Below are 19,597 nucleotides of genomic sequence, written 5' to 3' on the forward strand. Positions count from 1 at the left end.
TCGGTTCTTGTATTTTAGGAACATTGGAACATTAAGAACAGAAGTAGGCCATTCAGCTCCCTCAGGCCTCCTCCACCATTCAATTAGATCATGGCTGATCTGCCCTCAACTCCATTTTCCTGCTTATGGCGGACGTGTTTGTGCGAACCCGATTTGCTCGCTATAAGTGATGGCTGGTATAAAGGCTGAAGATTGCTTATTTTCTCTGTCTTTGCCTGCAGCTCCCCGATTTCCAGCCTCTTCAATGAAAGATCAGATATAGGTGAAAGATTTTGCGTCTGCGACGGTGCATATGTCCGGATAAAAAATGTGGAAATGTCAACTTCACAAGAACAGTTTGCTGCACATTTAAAAAAAATTCATTCAAGGGACGTGGACATCGCCGGCAAGGCCAGCATTTATTGCCCATCCTTAATTGTCCTCGAGAAGGCGGTGGTGAGCCACCTTCTTGAATACAACTGAATGGCTTGCTAGGCCATTTCAGAAGGCAGTTCACAGTCAACCACATTGCTGTGGGTCTGGAGTCACATATAGGCCAGACCAGGTATGGACAGCAGATTAGTGAACCAGATGGGTTTTTACAACAATGCAGTAGTTTCATGGTCACCATTCCTGATACTAGCTTTTTATTCCAAATTTATTTAATTGAATTTAAATTCCCAGCTGCCGTGGTGGCATTTGAACTCATGTCTCCAGATCATTAGTCCAGACCTCTGGATTACTAGTCCGGTAACATAACCACTATGCTACCGTACCCAACATGATATTTCCATATCTGTTATAGTTTCTCATGAGGAAGCCCTAACTACTCACATCTTATAGTGTATATCTAGGCAAGCTTTTGGCAACACACCTGAGATAACAAAAAAACTATTATTTTTAAGCTGCTGGAATTTATCCTGTGCCTCCATTGGCTCTCTCTAGACTCGTCTTCAAGAACAGCAGAGAATCACATAAGATCTTGTTTTAAGTTTAAACTATTAAGAAAATGTATTAAACAAAGAACAAAAAATCTAAATGATGTAATGCAATTAAATATTTACAGTAGATCTATTATTTAACTTGAGTGGAAACAATTAGAGTCACAATTGAATGGCAAGTTATTTCTTGACAGATAACTTTTATATACATCATATACACATGTATAGTCCTTTCTTCCTTGTAATCTTTTGTGACTATGACAGTAAGCTAGTTTATCTGGTCTTTTCCTGTAGAAATTCCAATCAGTTCAACTACATTCTCTAAACCCACTCAATGAACAGATCCAACCACTTAAATATTATTTCACCAGTTGCCATGACTTATTTGGATTTTCATAACTGGCAGTCAAATTCAAAAATAATTGGCCATCATACTTTTAACTGATTAAATCCCACTGAGCTGTTCAAAAGTAGCCTGGCTTCTCTCTTCTGTCTTTCAGTTTGAGAGCCAATTTGAACAAACCTTGCAGTGAGTGGGTCGCCACATTCTATTCCAAAATCCATTGTAAATCCTGTGTTAGGCTCCGTCTAAGGCAAAATCCATTACAAGAGTTTCAACATTTACCTTCAGTACCTAATACACCCGTAGCTGGTGCTGTGATGAGGCTATTTCTATCTTAAATCTCTTGTGTAATATTAGGTAGAAAACCAGAATTTGAAATTGGGAATGTTGGTGAATCCTCCTGCAGTTCCACAACATGGCCACTTGGTGACTCTGCAGCAGCCTCTCACCTCCAGGAGCTTGTGCGTCAAGCAGCATGTTGCCTCCTTGGCCGAGGTAAGACTGCACAGCACCAATATAAACCCCACCGCCAAATTTGCAAACTCTCATTCCTAACTGAAAATTACTTTCCTCTTACATCTGTTCACTAGCCTTCTCCACAGCATGGCTGCCAACCCGAACCACTATCGGCCTTGGCTGCTCGTCGTCGCCCTGCCTCCTTTTAGCTTCAACCGCTTGGATTCTCTCCACATCTGACACATCACATGCCCACCATCAGGAATCCCCGCACAAACAACATTATGTTCCAAAATCCATTGATTCACCCTGCCCTCCACTACAGACGTTCTCTACTCCTGTCCCTAACCTCCTCATCCCCTATCCCAGTTCACCCTTTCCCTCAACCCCCTACCCTTCCCTTGCATACACTCCTCCTTTCCTCTCCCCTCCTTCCAGCCCCCTCTCCCTTTCACCCCTCCGTCTTTCCACTTCTCTTCACCCTGCCTTGGTCCACTTACTTCCCCAACCTCTAACCTTGCTTGAACTGATGATCTGTGTCCCTGACGACCATGTGTGCAGGAAGTGTATCCAGCTGCAGCTACTGGCAGACCGCATTGTGGCGCTGGAGCTGCGAATGGATACATACTGGAGCATTCGCGATGCTGAGGACATCGTGGATAGCACGTTTAGGGAGTTGGTCACACCGCAGGTAAAGGCTGCACAGGCAGGAAGGGAATGGGTGACCGCCAGGCAGAGTAGTAGGCGCAGGCAGGTAGTGCAGGGGTCCCCTGTGGCCATCCCCCTCTCAAACAGATATATCGCTTTAGATATTGTTGGGGGAGATGGCTTATCGGGGGGAAGGCAGCAGTAGCCAACTTCCTGGTACCATGGGTGGTTCTGCTGCACAGGACGGGAGGAAAAAGAGTGGGAGAGCTATAGTGATAGGAGATTCTATTGTAAGGGGAATAGATAGGCGTTTCTGCGGCCGCAAACGATACTCCAGGATGGTATGTTGCCTCCCTGGTGCAAGGGTCAAGGATGTCTCGGAGCGGCTGCAGGGTATTCTGGGGGGGGGGGGGGAGGGTGAACAGCCAGCTGTCATGGTGCATATAGGTATCAACGATATAGGTAAAAAATGGGATGAGGTCCTAAAAGCTGAATATAGGGAGTTAGGAGGTAAATTAAAAAATAGGACCTCAAAAGGTAGTAATCTCAGGATTGCTACCAGTGCCACGTTCTAGTCAGAGTAGAAATAGAAGGATATTTCAGATCAATACGTGGCTAGAGGAATGGTGCAAAGGGGAGGGATTCAAATTCCTGGGACATTGGAACCGGTTCTGGGGGGTGGGACCAGTACAAAATGTACGGTTTGCACCTAGGCAGAACCGGGACCGATATCCTAGGGGGAGTCTGCTAGTGCTGTTGGGGAGGGTTTAAACTAAAATGGCAGGGGGTTGGGAACCTGTGCAGGGAGACAGAGGAAAGGGAAGCAAGGATAGAAGCAAAAGAAAAGTAGGAGAAAAGCAAAAGTGGAAGGCAGAGAAATCAAGTGTGTAAATCAAACAGGGCCACAGTAAATAAAAATTCTAAAAGGACTAAGTGTGTTAAAAAAACAAGCCTGAAGGCTTTGTGTCTTAATGCGAGGAGCATTCGTAATAAGGTGGATGAATTAGCTGCACAAATAGATGTAAACGGATATAATTGGGATTACGGAGACATGGCTCCAGGGTGACCAAGGCTGGGAATTCAACATCCAGGGGTATTCAATATTCAGGAAGGACAGGCAAAAAGGAAAAGGAGGTGGGGTAGCATTGCTGGTTAAAGAGGAGATTAACACAATAGGAAGGAAGGATATGGAATCTGCATGGGTAGAGCTGAGAAATACCATGGGGCAGAAAACGTTAGTGGGAGTTGTATACAGACCCCCAAACAGTAATGCTGAGGTAAGGGATGGTATTAACTGGAAATTAGAGACACGTGCAATAAGAGCACAGCAGTTATCAAGGGTGACTTTAATCTACATATAGGTTGGGCTAACCAAATTGGTAACAATACTGTGGAGGAGGAATTCCTATAGTGTATACGGGATGGCTTCCTGGACCAATATGTCGAGGAACCAACCAGAGATCAGGCCATCTTAGACTGGGTATTATGTAATGAGAAAGGATTGATTAGCAATCTTGTTACATAGAAACATAGAAGATAGGAGCAGGAGTAGGCCATTCGGCCCCTCGAGCCTGCTCCGACATTCAATGCGATCATGGCTGATCATCCAAATTCAGTACCCGGTCCCTGCTTTCTCCCCATACCCCTTGATCCCTTTAGCCTTAAGAAATATATCCAACTCCTTCTTGAATATATTTAATGTATTGGCCTCTACCGCCTTCTGTGGTAGAGAGTTCCACAGGTTCACCACTCTCTGGGTGAAGAAATTCCTCCTCATTTCTGTCCTAAATGGCTTACCCCTTATCCTTAGACTGTGACCCCTGGTTCTGGACTCCCCGACCATCGGGAACATCCTTCCTGCATCTAGTCTGTCCAGTCCTGTCAGAATTTTATAAGTTTCAATGAGATCCCCTCGCATTCTTCTAAACTCCAGCGAGTACAAACCCAATCGACCCAATCTCTCCTCATACGTCATTCCTGCCATCCCAGGTATCAGCCTGGTGAATCTTCGCTGAACTCCTTCCATGGCAAGAACATCCTTCCTCAGATAAGGCGACCAAAACTGCACACAATACTCAAGATGTGGTCTCACCAAGGCCCTGTACAACTGCAGCAAGATATCCTTGTTCCTGTACTCAAACCCTCTCGCTACGAAGGCCAACATTCCATTTGCCGTCTTAACCGCCTGCTGCACCTGCATGCTTACCTTCAGCGACTGGTGCACAAGGACACCCAGGTCTCGTTGCACTTCCCCTTCTCCCAATCTATTGCCATTCAGATAATAATCTGCCTTCCTGTTTTTGCCACCAAAGTGGATAACCTCGCATTTGTCCACATTATATTGCATCTGCCATGCTTTTGCCCAATCACCCAACCTGTCCAAATCAACCTGGAGTTTCTCAGCATCTTCCTCACAGCACACACGCCCACCCAGCTTTGTGTCATCTGCAAATTTGGAGATAATACATCTAGTTCCCTCGTCTAGATCATTAATATATATTGTGAATAGCTGGGGCCCAAGGACCGATCCCTGCGGTACCCCACCAGTCACTGCTTGCCACTCGGAAAGAGACCGGTTTATTCCAACTCTTTGCTTTCTGTCTGCCAACCAGTTCTCTATCCAAGTCAATACCTTGCCCCCAATCCCATGTGCCTTAACTTTACATGCTAATTGTGGTGAAATATGCCATTCATCAGGCATTCTGTATTCTCTGTGTTTGATTGTGCCTGTGACAAGCAGGGGAGTTTAGTTTCAGTTTCATTTCCTTACCTGTATTGTATTATGTGTAGGGCTCCGCCCATACCTGGCCCCTACTTAAGCAGGCCCCAGCGTGTCTCACATGCAGTACAGCAGATCTCTGGATGAGAGACACTTCTCCACTGTGTATTACTTTCTGAGTTAAAAAAAGCCTTGCTTTGCTCCGTTAACGTTGAGTCTCGGATTCATTGAGGCACATCAATTTTATTAACTCAATTTTCAACGCAATGGATCAACTCTTGAAACCCGAACGTTTGGATTTGGACCCGCATGCTTCGGACGCATCGGCACGATTCGGACACTGGTTTAAGTGTATGGAATTCTTCCTGGACAATTCCGCAGCCATCACAGACGCTACGGACGCTGAAAGTATGAAACTCGGAATCCTGCGGAATTGGGTAAGCCACCGGGTTTACCCCCTCATCCAAGACGCCGACACGTACCCGGCCGCCTGCGACATCCTAAAGGCGCATTACCAGCAGCCTACGAACGAGGTGTACGCTAGGCATCTGCTCGCTACTCGCACACAACAACCTGGGGAATTGCTGGATGAGTTCCTAGTCACCCTGAAAACGCTTGGCAAAGACTGCAAGTGCCAAGATGTAAAAGCCGCAGTGTACACTGACGAGCTTGTTCGTGATGCCTTTATCACAGGCCTCAGCTCCACTTACATCCGGCAGAGACTACTGGAAAAAACGGGACTGGACCTGAAACAGGCTGTGGACACAGCGCGATCCCTGGATGTGGCCCAGAGAAACTCGGACGCCTACTCTTCAGCCCGCGCCGCCCACTCTTCAGCCCGCGCCGCCCACGCCGCCATGTGTGCACCAAGGGCGCCGCCATCTTGGAAGGCATCTTCCCCGCCCGGCAGCCCGACACTGTCGGGGCCCCGCTCTCCCCCCAGAAGCCCTACGACAGCCGCGACGCGTCGGGGCCCCAACTGCTACTTCTGCGGGCAGCCGAAGCACACCAGAAACCTGTGCCCGGCGAAAGGCACCACCTGCTTTAAGTGCGGTAAGAAGGGGCACTTCGGGAAGGTGTGCAGAGGGAACCCCGCTGGAAAACCCGCCACCGCCGCGTGTGCGCCGTGGGAGCGGCCATCTTGGACGCCATCTTGCCCGACCTCGTGGGGTCCGCCATCTTGTAAGCAGACAGCGTGGACGCCATCTTGTCTCGATCAGGGCCCTACAGTGGCATCGGTCACAGTGGACCAGACCAGACCGCACCCGCTATCCAAATCAATGGTGGACATCGAGGTAAACGGGTGCAGGGTTAAATGTTTAATTGACAGTGGAAGCACGGAGAGTTTTATCCACCCTGAACTAGCACAACAACTCTCTCTAACGGTGGTCCCTGCTCGGGGCACCATCTCTATGGCTGATAAAACCCAGACATCGACCATTATGGGTTACTGCGCGGTACAATTGTCCGTTAACGGAACTGTATACGATAATTTTAAATTACTAATCATGAAGAATCTATGTGCGAGCATGATCTTGGGCCTGGATTTCCAGTGCCACCACCAAAGCATCACGCTCAATTACGGTGGGTCCCAGCCGCCCCTCACAGTGTGCGGTCTGGCTACCCTGAAGGTAAAGCCGCCTTCGCTATTCGCGAACCTTACTCCCAACTGCCGGCCAATAGCGACCAAAAGCAGGAGGTACAGCTGGGAGGACAGGCGGTTTATCGCGACCGAGGTGGACAGGCTGCTGAGGGAGCGCGTTATTGAACGCAGCAACAGCCCGTGACGCGCCCAAGTGGTGGTGGTGAGGGGTAGCGAGAAGAAACAGATGGTGATCGACTATAGCCAAACGATCAACATGTACACCCAACTAGACGCCTACCCGCTACCCCGCATATCAGAAATGGTGAACCAAATTGCCCAATACCGGGTGTTCTCCACCATCGACCTCAAGTCAGCGTACCACCAGCTCCCTATCAGGCCAGAGGACCGCCCGTACACCGCCTTCGAGGCGAACGGACGCCTCTACCAATTCCTCAGAGTCCCCTTTGGGGTGACGAATGGGGTCTCGGTCTTCCAGAGGGAGATGGACCGCACCACCACTTGCAGGCAACCTTCCCCTACCTCGACAACGTCACCATCTGCGGTCACAACCAGCAGGATCACGACTCGAACCTCGAGAGGTTCCTGAAAACCGCACAAAAACTCAACCTCACTTACAACGAGGACAAGTGCGTTTTCAACACCACGCGCCTCTGCATACTAGGCAGCGTGGTGGAGAATGGGGAAATCGGACCAGACCCCGACCGATTGCGCCCCCTACGGGAGCTGCCCCTGCCCAACACTCCCAAAGCCCTGAAAAGGTGCCTGGGGTTATTTTCTTATTATGCCCAATGGGTCCCCAACTACTCCGACAAAGCCCGCCCCCTCTTGAAAGCATCCTCTTTTCCGCTCTCTGCTGAGGCCCACGCCGCCTTCAGAAGCATTAAGCGGGATATTGAACGGGCCACGCTACAGGCAGTGGACGAGAACACTCCCTTTGAAGTGGAAAGTGATGCGTCTGACTTTGCCTTGGCGGCCACCCTCAACCAGGCGGGGCGGCCCGTAGCTTTCTTCTCGAGGACCCTCCAAGGGCCCGAGATCAGACACCCCTCCGTGGAAAAGGAGGCCCAAGCCATCGTGGAGGCAGTGCGCCACTGGCGCCACTACCTAGCCGGCAAACGCTTCACCCTACTTACCGACCAGCGGTCGGTAGCGTTTATGTTCAATAATAAACAGAAGGGGAAGATTAAAAATGATAAGATTCTCAGGTGGCGCATCGAGCTCTCCACCTTCGAGTATGACATCATTTACCGGCCAGGGGCCCTTAACGAATCCCCCGACGCCCTCTCACGAGGGATGTGTGCCAGCGCCACCGGGGATCGGCTACAGACCCTCCACAACGACCTCTGCCACCCAGGGGTCACACGGCTGTTCCACTTCATAAAGTCCCGCAACTTACCCTACTCGATTGAGGAAGTTCGGTCTCTGACCAGGAACTGCCGCACTTGCGCTGAGTGCAAGCCTCGGTTCTACCGCCCAGATAGAGCCCATTAATCAAAGCTACACGGCCCTTTGAGCGGCTCAGCTTAGATTTCAAGGGCCCCCTCCCGTCAGTCGACCGCAATGTTTACTTCCTGAACATTGTGGACGAATACTCCCGTTTCCCATTCGCCTTCCCCTGCCCAGACATGACCAGCGCCACGGTCATTAAATGCCTCAACAGCCTGTTCTGCCTGTTCGGTATGCCGTGCTACATCCATACGGATAGGGGGGCGTCCTTCATGAGTGAAGAGCTACGCCAGTACATGCTGTCCAGGGGGATCGCCACGAGCCGTACCACCAGCTACAACCCCCAGGGTAACGGCCAGGTGGAGCGAGAGAACGGGACAGTATGGAAAAGCAGTCACTCTAGCTCTAAGGACCAAGGGCCTCCCTATCTCCCGCTGGCAGGAAGTCCTCCCAGGTGTGCTCCATTCGATACGGTCGCTATTGTGTACTGCCACTAATGCCATGCCTCATGAACAAATGTTTGTCTTTCCCCGGAAATCCACCTCAGGCGTATCCATGCCGTCATGGCTCTCCACCCCAGGTCCGGTATTTGTACAAAGGCATGTGAGGGGCCACAAGACGGACCCTCTCGTGGAGTCAGTGCACCTACTCCACGCCAACCCCCAATACGCGTATGTCCGGCACGCCGATGGCAGGGAGGACACCGTGTCCATAAAAGACATCGCCCCAGCCGGTAACGACAACAACCACGACAACAACAGCAACAACGATCACAGCAACTCTTACCCACCCACTATCCTTTCATCACCCCCGGAAGAACATCGACCAACGGTGCCCCCACCAACTACCCCTTCAACAACCCTGGCGGCGCCCCTGGCAGAGACCCAGGAGGCCACCGGGGACACCCAGCCGACACCCGCGGCACCACAACAGCTACGTCGGTCACAGAGGACTATCAAACCCCCGAACAGACTAAATCTGTAGAAGGGGTGAATGTGATGAAATATGCCATTCATCCGGCACTCTGTATTCTCTGTGTTTGATTGTGCCTGTGACTGTGACAAGCAGGGGAGTTTAGTTTCAGTTTCATTTCCTTACCTGTATTGTATTGTGTGTAGGGCTCCGCCCATACCTGGCCCCTACTTAAGCAGGCCCCAGCGTGTCTCACAGGCAGTACAGCAGATCTCTGGATGAGAGACACTTCTCCACTGTGTATTACTTTCTGAGTTAATAAAAGCCTTGCTTTGCTCTGTTAACGTTGAGTCTCGGATTCATTGAGGCACATCACTAATCTCTTATGCGGGACCTTATCAAAAGCCTTCTGAAAGTCCAAATACACCATATCCACTGGTTCTCCCTTATCTATTTTACCAGTTACATCCTCAAAAATTTCCAGTAGATTAGTCAAGCACGATTTACCTTTTGTAAATCCATGTTGACTTTGTCCGATCCTGTCACTGTTTTCCAAGTGCTCTGCTATTACATCTTTTATAATGGACTCTAGCATTTTCCCCACTATCGATGTAATTCCCCGTTTTCTCGCTACCACCTTTTTTGATTAGTGAGGTAACATTAGCTACCCTCCAATCCATGGGTACTGTCCCAGATTCCATCGAATGCTGGAAGATGATCAGCAAAGCATCAACTATTTCTCGTGCCACTTCCTTAAGTACCCTAGGATGTAGATTATCAGGCCCTGGGGATTTATCGGCCTTCAATCCCATCAATTTCCCTACCACCATTTCCCTACAAATATTGATTGCTTTCAGTTCCTCCCTTTCATCAGACCCTATGTTCCCCGACATCTTTGGGAGGTTATTTGTGTCCTCCTTTGTGAAGACAGAACCAAAATATGTATTTAATTGGTCAGCCATTTCTTTGTTCCCTATTATAAATTCCCCTGATTCTGACTGCAAGGGACCTACGCTTGACTTCACCAATCTTTTTCTCTTCACATATCTATAAAAGTTTTTAGTCAGTTTTTATGTTCCCTGCAAACTTACTCTCATATTCTCTTTTCCCTTTCTTAATTAATCCCTTTGTCCTCGTTTGTTGAATCCTAAACTGCTCCCAATCCTCAGGATTACTGCTTTTTCTGGCCAATTTATATGTTCTCTCCTTGGATCTTATGCTATCCCTAATTTCCTTTGTTAGCCACGGTTGAGTCACCTTTTTTGTTTTATTTTTATGCCAAACTGGGATGAGCAAATTCTGTAGTTCATCCATGCGGTCTTTGAATGTTTGCCATTGCCTATCCACCGTCAACCCTTTGAGTGACATTCCCCAATCAATCCTACCCAACTCGCTCCTCAGACCATCGTAGTTTCCTTTATTTAAATTTAGGACCCTAGTCTCTGATTCGACTACTTCATTCTCCATCTTAATGAAGAATTTGATCATATTGTGATCGCTCCGACCCAAAGGGCCTCGTACAACAAGATTGCTAATTAATCCTTTCTCGTTACATAATACCCAGTCTAAGATGGCCTGATCTCTGGTTGGTTCCTCGGCATATTGGTCCAGGAAACCATCCCTGAAACACTCCAGGAATTCCTCCTCCACAGTATTGTTACTAATTTGGTTAGCCCAATCTATATGTAGATTTAATCTCATTAAATGGTGGAGCAGGCTCGATGGGCCGAATGGCCTACTCCTTCTCCTATCTTCAATGTTTCTATGAACACTGCCACATGAAATCAATTAGCATGTTGGCTAGGACATGGACTTTAAATTTTTTTTTAACTGCAGATGGGTTTAAACTCCTTATTGTGACTGGAATTAAAAGGACAGCCACCAAATGATAACAAAATTTACAAAAACATTTTTTTGTCACTATGAGAACTTGTTATTGTTCAGAATTTGGGCTTTAGTTTTGAAAGCTGACATTGAAAGCTGGTTCTATGGTAACGAAAATCTTTTTTAGAAAAAATTGCTTGAAAGAAAGCAGGAAGCCTCAAAAACCCAGAGTGAGCTCATATTAATTTATCTCTCCATGCTGTAAAATTTCTAAGCCTTTTTTCCTGCCGATGTGATGGTCTTTTATACAAAATAGGAAATAATATAAATTTACTCCTATTTATTTTAATGAATGGGGTCTAATGATATTGGGAACTGATTTTACAAAATATTTTCAGATTTGTAAATATTTTTCTTCTGAATATAAAATGTGTTCCAGTGCATTATAGCAGTGTGCTGATGAATGCTTTTGACTAGAGGCTTGTACGCTTTCTCCTGGAAAATGTCTTGAAGTAAGCGCAGTTTTCATCAACGAAAGCATTAAATAATTGAAAAGTATTGTTAGTATACAGATCACAGTTTTTACCGAATCCTTATGTAGAAAAAAGATCAGTAGATGGCACTGCATACTGTAGCATGATTCAAAAATAAGAATGGCATTTCAATCAAGAAATTTATTTCATCTTAGCAAGTGTTGCAGCAATTTTGGATCTAAAAGAACACTGACAACACTGAATCTGACCTGCAGCTTGGCATTCTGTGTCTGTAAGGTGGTATTGTGCTCCTGCAGGGATGCTGTCTGCCTCTGAAGCGCAAGGATTTGGGCTTGCAAGTTGTTGTTCTGGGTCTCTAGCTGCTTCAGCTGGGTTTTCAAGGCTTGTTTCTCAGCCTGAAGAGTTGCATTCTTAGTGAGGAAAAGAGGAAAAAAAATTAGAAAAATTCAAAAAACAGATCCAGTAAAGAAACAGAATTTAGTCTCCAGCATTCTACATGTCAAATGCCATTATATATTTTAAGGAAATAATCATTTCAAGTGGCCAGGACACTGGGAGAACTCCCTGCTTTTCTTTGAACAGTGCCATGGGATCTTTTAAATCCACTGATCATGGAGAAAGTGCTTTGGTCCTCGGTTTAACATCTCATCTGAAATACAGCAGCTGAGAATGCAGCAGTGGAGTGGAGCTTGAACCTCAACCTTCTGACTTTAAGTGCCAATCTGGCACTTAAAGGCCCCAAAAGTCAAAAATAAAAAACAAATAAAAAACAGGCACTTGGATAAGGTACCAGAGGGCCCCTGCCACCTATAGAACCATAAACCAGCAGAAGTCACTGCCCTAAGGAGAGAAAAAAAAATGGATGGAAAGTATAAAGTAACATTGTCTCAAGTTCCTTATGACCTAAAGACACTGACTGGTGTCGTACTAAGCCATATAGTCTGCTGAATTAGCTCTTAGCTTGGATGCTACAACTGACCTCAGGCCCTCTACGCTAGGGAGAGGAGCGAGATGGGAAAAATCACTCGTTTATTTTTCCTGATACTGTGGGGGACTACGGTCTCCCGCGTAAAGAAATAGGCAACACAGCGAGCTACAAGAAATAGGTCTTTACTCGAACTCTCACAATACAGTACTCAATTCGTGAAGCCCGCGAACCTGTGATGACTCACGGATTGGTCTCCTGCTGGAACCTGATTGGTTTTCCTTCTATCAGCAGCAGGCAAGTTCCTCTCAGCTTGCAACTGTCTTGCAGGGGGAGGGGAATACAGCAGTTAAAAGGGGATTATACAGGTTTATCTACATACACACAGTGTTTCCCCAATGTGGCAACGCCACAATACTATGTGGCATTCCTGCTGATGAGTGTGTGTGGGGCTTTGGGTGAGGAGAGGGTTGGATTTAGTTTTGATGTTCTCCACTGCCTGATAGTTCCATGGTCAATAAACTATGTACTAGCAAGAGTTGCTGAAGATTGGAGAAAATTGGAGGGGATTAAAAAGTGTAACTTCAGTTGAAAGAAAACATATTTGTCAGAAAGTAACTAAAATTAATCACTGTTCAATATATGAACTCAATTAGTTTTAGGCAACTTTCAAAGAAATGCAGCAACACAGAACTCAACTGTTTGAAAAATGGTTTTAGTCAGAAGAGATTAAACAAAACTCACATTCCTTTCGACCTCGATAAGTCTGTCTTTAACTTTTAATAGATCACGAGTTACTTCTTGGTTCTCTCGCTCCCATTTACTTGTAGTCTGGATTTCTTCACCAGGCCTACCTTGTGAATTCTGCACATTTTTTTCTTCTTCTTCTCTCTGTTTAAGAGCTTCATAGTTTTTTTTCACCTGTAACCATGGAGGTTAACAAATACATTGTATGGAGTTTTACAGTTATTAAGCAACATTCTATAGTTGGCTAGGAACATTAAAATTATTATTTTCTTTAAATCAATGTTCATCATTAATTCCTGTTTTTTTGATTAGTGGATTAGTAAAGCTTTGCTCCCAAATTTGGGGTTGAAACTCTGAAATTTCCTATTAATTTCTTATGATAAATTGGGTCCAGAAATGCATGTGTATCATATCCATGTCAACAACATGTGCATTGTGCACAGCCCGTGTTGTGCTGATCAATTCAATTCAATTCAATTCAATTTTATTCGTCATATATGCAGCAAACGTGTGTACAGATGAATGCACAGCACTGGATCTAATTATAGTCAGGAAGAGAAACGGATCTTCGTTAGATATTGCTTTGTGAGGACTGTATTCTTTATACTGTAGCAAATGTTGGTCTTTCACTTTTGGATAGGTACAGAGCAAGAACAGCAGTGCACTGACAGTTACCATATTGACAGTCCCCATAAAACTTAAAGTCATCAAAGGTTGACTCAGGTCACATACCAAGGCATTCTTTACTAAAGCAAGGTTGCAACTATTCCCCTTTGCATAATATCCAACCATCATAGTGGCAGGCAAGTGGCTGAAGCCACAACAATGAACATTGGTTCTTCAATTTTACTTTTAATTTAAGAAAAATTATCCAGGTGTTCCGATGGTGATGCATCACTGCAATTTTGTCCTTCAAATACTGCAGGACTAAATAGTTTTCTCCATCTTGCTGAGAGCTTAAGTTGTCTAACCAGGTCAGGAAAGGTGAGCAAAGTTACAGATTCACCTACATCCTGTAGTGCACCCTCCCTCACTATGTCTTGTCAATCGTATGCCATTCACATCACTCCTCATGCCCACTTAAACTTCAGCAGCACCCATCGTTGCGTTTCAATGTACTTCCTCACCGCCCCCTTCCTCCATCCACTATTGCCACTCACCCAAATACTGGTTATGTATCTCACCTCAGTCAGCTCCCCCAATTCTCAGCACACGTCCTCAAGTGCATGCCAGTGACAGTCGTGATGCATCTGCCTGTTAGTCACTCTTACCGAATGCACTACATCCATTGGATGCTCACATGCCTCAGATACCCATAGGTCTATCGTTCCCCCTTGCAGGAAAAGCGAGCGCAGAATACAAGGGAGAGGGAGAGGACTGGAGGCGGACCCCCACACAGTTCGTGGATCTCACAAATGTTGAGCAGGAGACTTGAGATAAGCGGCATATCAGCCTCCCTGAGCATTGGAGATGGTGAGACTCGTACTGCTGCAGGGTGACAGAATTAATTTCTCTGACCCACATCTCCTACAAGACTTAAGTTATACTGACTTGAATTCAGCACCGAATGAAAAATGATTACCTTAATCATGTGCATTTCAACATTTGTACATTCCCATGATTAAATCATATCCGTCTCTTCTCTGCTCCAGGGCCATCCAACGAAGAGCAGCAGCCCCTGTCCTTTGAAGAGGAAGCTAGGGCGGGCAACACTTCCTCTTCCTGTCCATTAGGAATCCTTATCAGATAAGGAATGCTGAGCAACTTGTTCCTCCTTCACCTCTGGTCCTCACTGTTGCACTATGTTGGGCATTACATAACATACGGCGATTATCCTAGAGACCCTCACTGGTAAGTACTGAAGGGCACCTGCAGACTTGTCCAGGCACTTCAAGTGCAACTTGAACATGCCATTGGCTTGCTCGATTACACATCTGGTTGCCATATAACTCGCGTTGTAATGCTTCTGGTGTTCATCAGTGGGGTTCGTCACAGGTGTCATCAGCCAGGTTTGAAGGGGGTATCCTTTGTCACCTAGCAGCTACCCTTTAAGGCTGGTTTCAGGTCCAAACAGGTCAGGGATGTTGGACTGACACAGTATAGAAACATAGAAGATAGGAGCAGGAGTAGGCCATTCGGCCCTTCGAGCCTGCTCCGCCATTCAATGAGATCATGGCTGATCATCCAAATTCAGTACCCGGTCCCTGCCTTCTCCCCATATCCCTTGATCCCTTTAGCCTTAAGAAATATATCCAACTTTTTCTTGAATATATTTAATGAACTGGCTTCCACCGCCCTCTGTGGCAGAGAATTCCACAGGTTCACCACTCTCTGGGTGAAGAAATTCCTCCTCATTTCAGTCCTAAATGGCTTACCCCTTATCCTTAGACTATGACCCCAGGTTCTGGACTCCCCGGCCATCAGAAACATCCTTCCTGCATCTAGTCTGTCCAGGCCTGACAGAATTTTATAGGTTTCGATGAGATCCCCTCTCAGTCTTCTAAACTCCAGTGAGTATAAGCCCAATCGACACAATCTCTCCTCATACGTCATTCCTGCCATCCCAGGTATCAGCCTGGTGAATCTTCGCTGCACTCCTTCCATGGCAAGAACGTCCTTCCTCAGGTAAGGCGACCAAAACTGCACACAATACTCAAGGTGTGGTCTCACCAAGGCCCTGTACAACTGCAGCAAGACATCCTTGCTCCTGTACTCAAACCCTCTCGCTACGAAGGCCAACATACCATTTGCCTTCTTAACCGCCTGCTGCACCTGCATGCTTACCTTCAGCGACTGGTGTACAAGAACACCCAGGTCTCTTTGCACTTCCCCTTCTCCCAATCTGTTGTCATTCAAATAATAATCTGCCTTCCTGTTTTTGCCACCAAAGTGGATAACCTCACATTTATCCACATTACAGTGCATTTGCCATGTTTCTGCCCAATCACCCAACCTGTCCAAATCGTGCTGGAGTTTCACGACATCCTCCTCACAGCATACCCTCCCACCCAGCTTTGTGTCGTCTGCAAATTTGGAGATATTACATCCAATTCCCTCGTCCAGATCATTAATATATATTGTGAACAGCTGGGGTCCTACGACCGATCCTTGCGGTACCCCACTAGTCACTGCCTGCCACTCGGAAAACGACCCGTTTATTCCAACTCTTTGCTTTCTGTCCGCCAACCAGTTCTCTATCCAAGTCAATACCTTGCCCCCAATCCCATGTGCCTTAATTTTGCACGCTAATCTCTTATGTGGGACCTTATCGAAAGCCTTCTGAAAGTCCAAATACACCACATCCACTGGTTCTCCCTTATCTATTTTACCAGTTACATCCTCAAAAAATTCCAGTAGATTAGTCAAGCATGATTTACCTTTTGTAAATCCATGTTGACTTTGTCCGATCCAGTCATTGCTTTCCAAGTGCTCTGCTATTACATCTTTTATAATGGACTCTAGCATTTTCCCCACTACCGATGTCAAGCTTACCGGTCTATAATTCCCCGCCTTTTCTCTACCACCTTTTTTGAATAGTGGGGTAACATTAGCTACCCGCCAATCCATGGGTACCGTTCCAGAGTCTATCGAGTTCTGGAAGATGACCAGCAATGCATCTACTATTTCTAGGGCCACTTCCTTAAGTACCCTGGGATGTAGATTATCAGGCCCTGGGGATTTATCGCCCTTCAGTCCCATCAATTTTCCTAACACCATTTCCCTACAAATACTGATTTCTTTCAGTTCCACCCTTTCATCAGACCCTATGTTCCCCGGCATCTCTGGGAGGTTATTTGTGTCCTCCTTTGTGAAGACAGAACCAAAATATGTATTTAATTGGTCTGCCATTTCTTTGTTCCCCATTATAAATTCCCCCGATTGTGGCTGCAAGGGACCTACGCTTGACTTCACCAATCTTTTTCTCTTCACATATCTATAAAAGCTTTTACAGTCAGTTTTTATGTTCTCTGCAAGCTTACTCTCATATTCTATTTTCCCTTTCTTAATTAATCCCTTTGTCCTCCTTTGTTGAATCCTAAACTGCTCCCAATCCTCAGGATTATTGCTTTTTCTGGCCAATTTATATGCCCTCTCCTTGGACCTTATGCTATCCCTAATTTCCCTTGTTAGCCACGGTTGGGTCACCTTTTTTGTTCTATTTTTATGCCAAACTGGGATGAACAAATTCTGTAGTTCATCCATTCGGTCTTTGAATGTTTGCCATTGCCTATCCACCGTCAACCCTTTGAGTGCCATTCCCCAATCAATCCTACCCAACTCGCTCCTCAGACCATCGTAGTTTCCTTTATTTAAATTGAGGACCCTAGTCTCCGAGTCAACGACTTCATTCTCCATCTTAATGAAGAATTCGATCATATTATGATCGCTCCGACCCAAGGGGCCTCGTACAACAAGATTGCTAATTAATCCTTTCTCGTTACATAATACCCAGTCTAAGATGGCCTGATCTCTGGTTGGTTCCTCGACATATTGGTCCAGGAAACCATCCCGTAAACACTCCAGGAATTCCTCCTCCACAGTATTGTTACTCATTTGGTTGGCCCAATCTATATGTAGATTAAAGTCACCCATGATGACTGCTGTGCCCTTATTGCACGCTTCTTTAATTTCCCTTTTAATGCCATCCCCAACCTCTGCCTTACTGTTTGGAGGTCTATAAACCACTCCCACTAATGTTTTTTTCCCCTTAGTATTTCTCAATTCTACCCATACAGATTCCACCTCATCAGATATAATATCCTTCATTACAATTGTGTTAATCCCTTCTTTAACCAGTAATGCTACCCCACATCCCTTTCCTTTTTGCCTATCTTTCCTGAATATCGAATACCCCTGGATGTTGAGTTCCCAGTCCTGGCCTTCCTTGAGCCACGTTTCCGTAATCCCAACCAAATCGTATTTGTTTACTTCTATTTGCGCAGCCAATTCATCCACCTTATTACAAATGCTCCTCGCATTAAGACACATAGCCTTCAGGCTTGCTTTTTTTAACGCTCTTAGACCTATTAGAATTATTATTTACTGTGGCCATGTTTGATTTAAACCGTTGATTTCTCTGACTGCCACTTTTGTTTTTCTCCTTCCTATCTTTTGCTTTTATCCTTGTTTCCCTTTCCTCTGTCTCCCTGCTCAGGTTCCCAACCCCCTGCCATTTTAGTTTAAACCCTCCCCCACAGCACTAGCAAACACTCCCCCTAGGACATTGGTTCCAGCCCTGCCCAGGTGCACACCGTCCGGTTTGAACTGGTCCCACCTCCCCCAGAACCGGTTCCAATGTCCCAGGAACTTGAATCCCTCCCCCTGGCACCATTCCTCTAGCCACGTATTCATCTGAAGTATCCTTCTATTTCTACTCTGACTAGCACGTGGCACTGGTAGCAATCCTGAGATTACTACCTTTGAGGTCCTGTTTTTTAATTTATCTCCTAACTCCCTATATTCTTCTTTTAGGACCTCATCCCGCTTTTTACCTATATCATTGGTGCCTATATGCACCACGACAACTGGCTGTTCACCCTCCCCTTCCAAGATGTTCTGCAGCCGCTCAGAGACATCCTTGACCCTTGCACCAGGGAGGCAACACATCATCCTGGAGTCTCGTTTGCGGCTGCAGAAACGCCTATCTATTCCCCTTACAATTGAATCCCCTATTACTATAGCTCTACCCCTCTTTTTCCTCCCATTCTGTGCAGCAGAGCCACCCCTGGTGCCAGGAAGTTGGCTGCTGCTGCCTTCCTCTGATAAGCCATCTCCCCCAACAGTACTCAAAGTGGTGTATCTGTTGGAGAGGGGGATGGCCACAGGGGACCCCTGCACTACCTGCCTGCGCCTAGTACTCTGCCTGTTGGTCACCCGTTCCCTTTCTTCCTGTCCAACCTCTACCTGCGGTGTGTCCAACTCCGTAAATGTGCTATTCATGATGTCCTGAGCATCGTGAACGCTCCAGTATGCATCCAATTGCAGCTCCAGCGCCGCAATGCGGTCTGTCAGTAGCTGCAGCTGGATGCACTTCCTGCACATGTAGTTGTCAGGGACACAGGAAGTGTCCCTGATTTCCCACATATCGCAGGAGGAGCAGATCACGGGGCCCGGCTGTCCTGCCATGACTTACCCTTTAATTAACTGAATTTAAATTAAATCAATCAATCCCACTAATTACACTACAGTTAACTGGTTTACCAACAGTCCCTGCTACACCAGAGAGAACTTAGAAACTATAAACCAGAGTTAAAGTTTAAAAAAAGAGAGAAATACTCACCAGCCAATCACTTACCTGCTTCCTGGTGACGTCACACTTTGATTACTTTTTACCTCTCTCCCCTGCTGTTGAACTGGTCGGGCGCTCCTCACTCACTGCCGCCGGTTTTAACTGCCGCCGATGCTCAGTGTTCCCACGCAGGCCTGCTCTGGTCGGGCTGCTCCTCACTCACTGCCGCCGGTTTGAACTGCCGCCGATGTTCAGTGTTCCCACGCAGGTCTGCTCTGGTCGGGCTGCTCCTCACTCACTGCCGCCGGTTTGAACTGCCGCCGATGTT

At 46.5% G+C, this 19,597-nt stretch overlaps 1 protein-coding gene across 21 annotated transcripts in view; it reads right to left on the minus strand.

Annotated features, from left to right (window-relative positions):
* The window catches only part of LOC147121217 (girdin-like), a 456,789-nt gene that overhangs the window by 85,224 nt on the left and 351,968 nt on the right, over positions 1 to 19,597 (minus strand). For all 21 annotated transcript variants that reach the window (XR_015077512.1, XR_015077511.1, XR_015077513.1 and 18 more), the window contains 2 exons: positions 13,038 to 13,214; positions 11,617 to 11,778 (listed from right to left, as the gene is read on the minus strand). Coding sequence is in view for 18 of the 21 variants with exons in the window: in XM_085981375.1 (XP_085837501.1) it covers positions 11,617 to 11,778; positions 13,038 to 13,214 (339 nt within the window). In the remaining 3 variants the exon portion in view is untranslated. The remainder of the gene's footprint in view (positions 1 to 11,616; positions 11,779 to 13,037; positions 13,215 to 19,597) is intronic.

The sequence above is a fragment of the Somniosus microcephalus genome, chromosome 3, assembly GCF_052327205.1.
Source record: "Somniosus microcephalus isolate GS21.2 chromosome 3, FLI_Smic_1.0, whole genome shotgun sequence".
In the NCBI taxonomy this organism is placed as follows: Eukaryota; Metazoa; Chordata; class Chondrichthyes; order Squaliformes; family Somniosidae; genus Somniosus; species Somniosus microcephalus.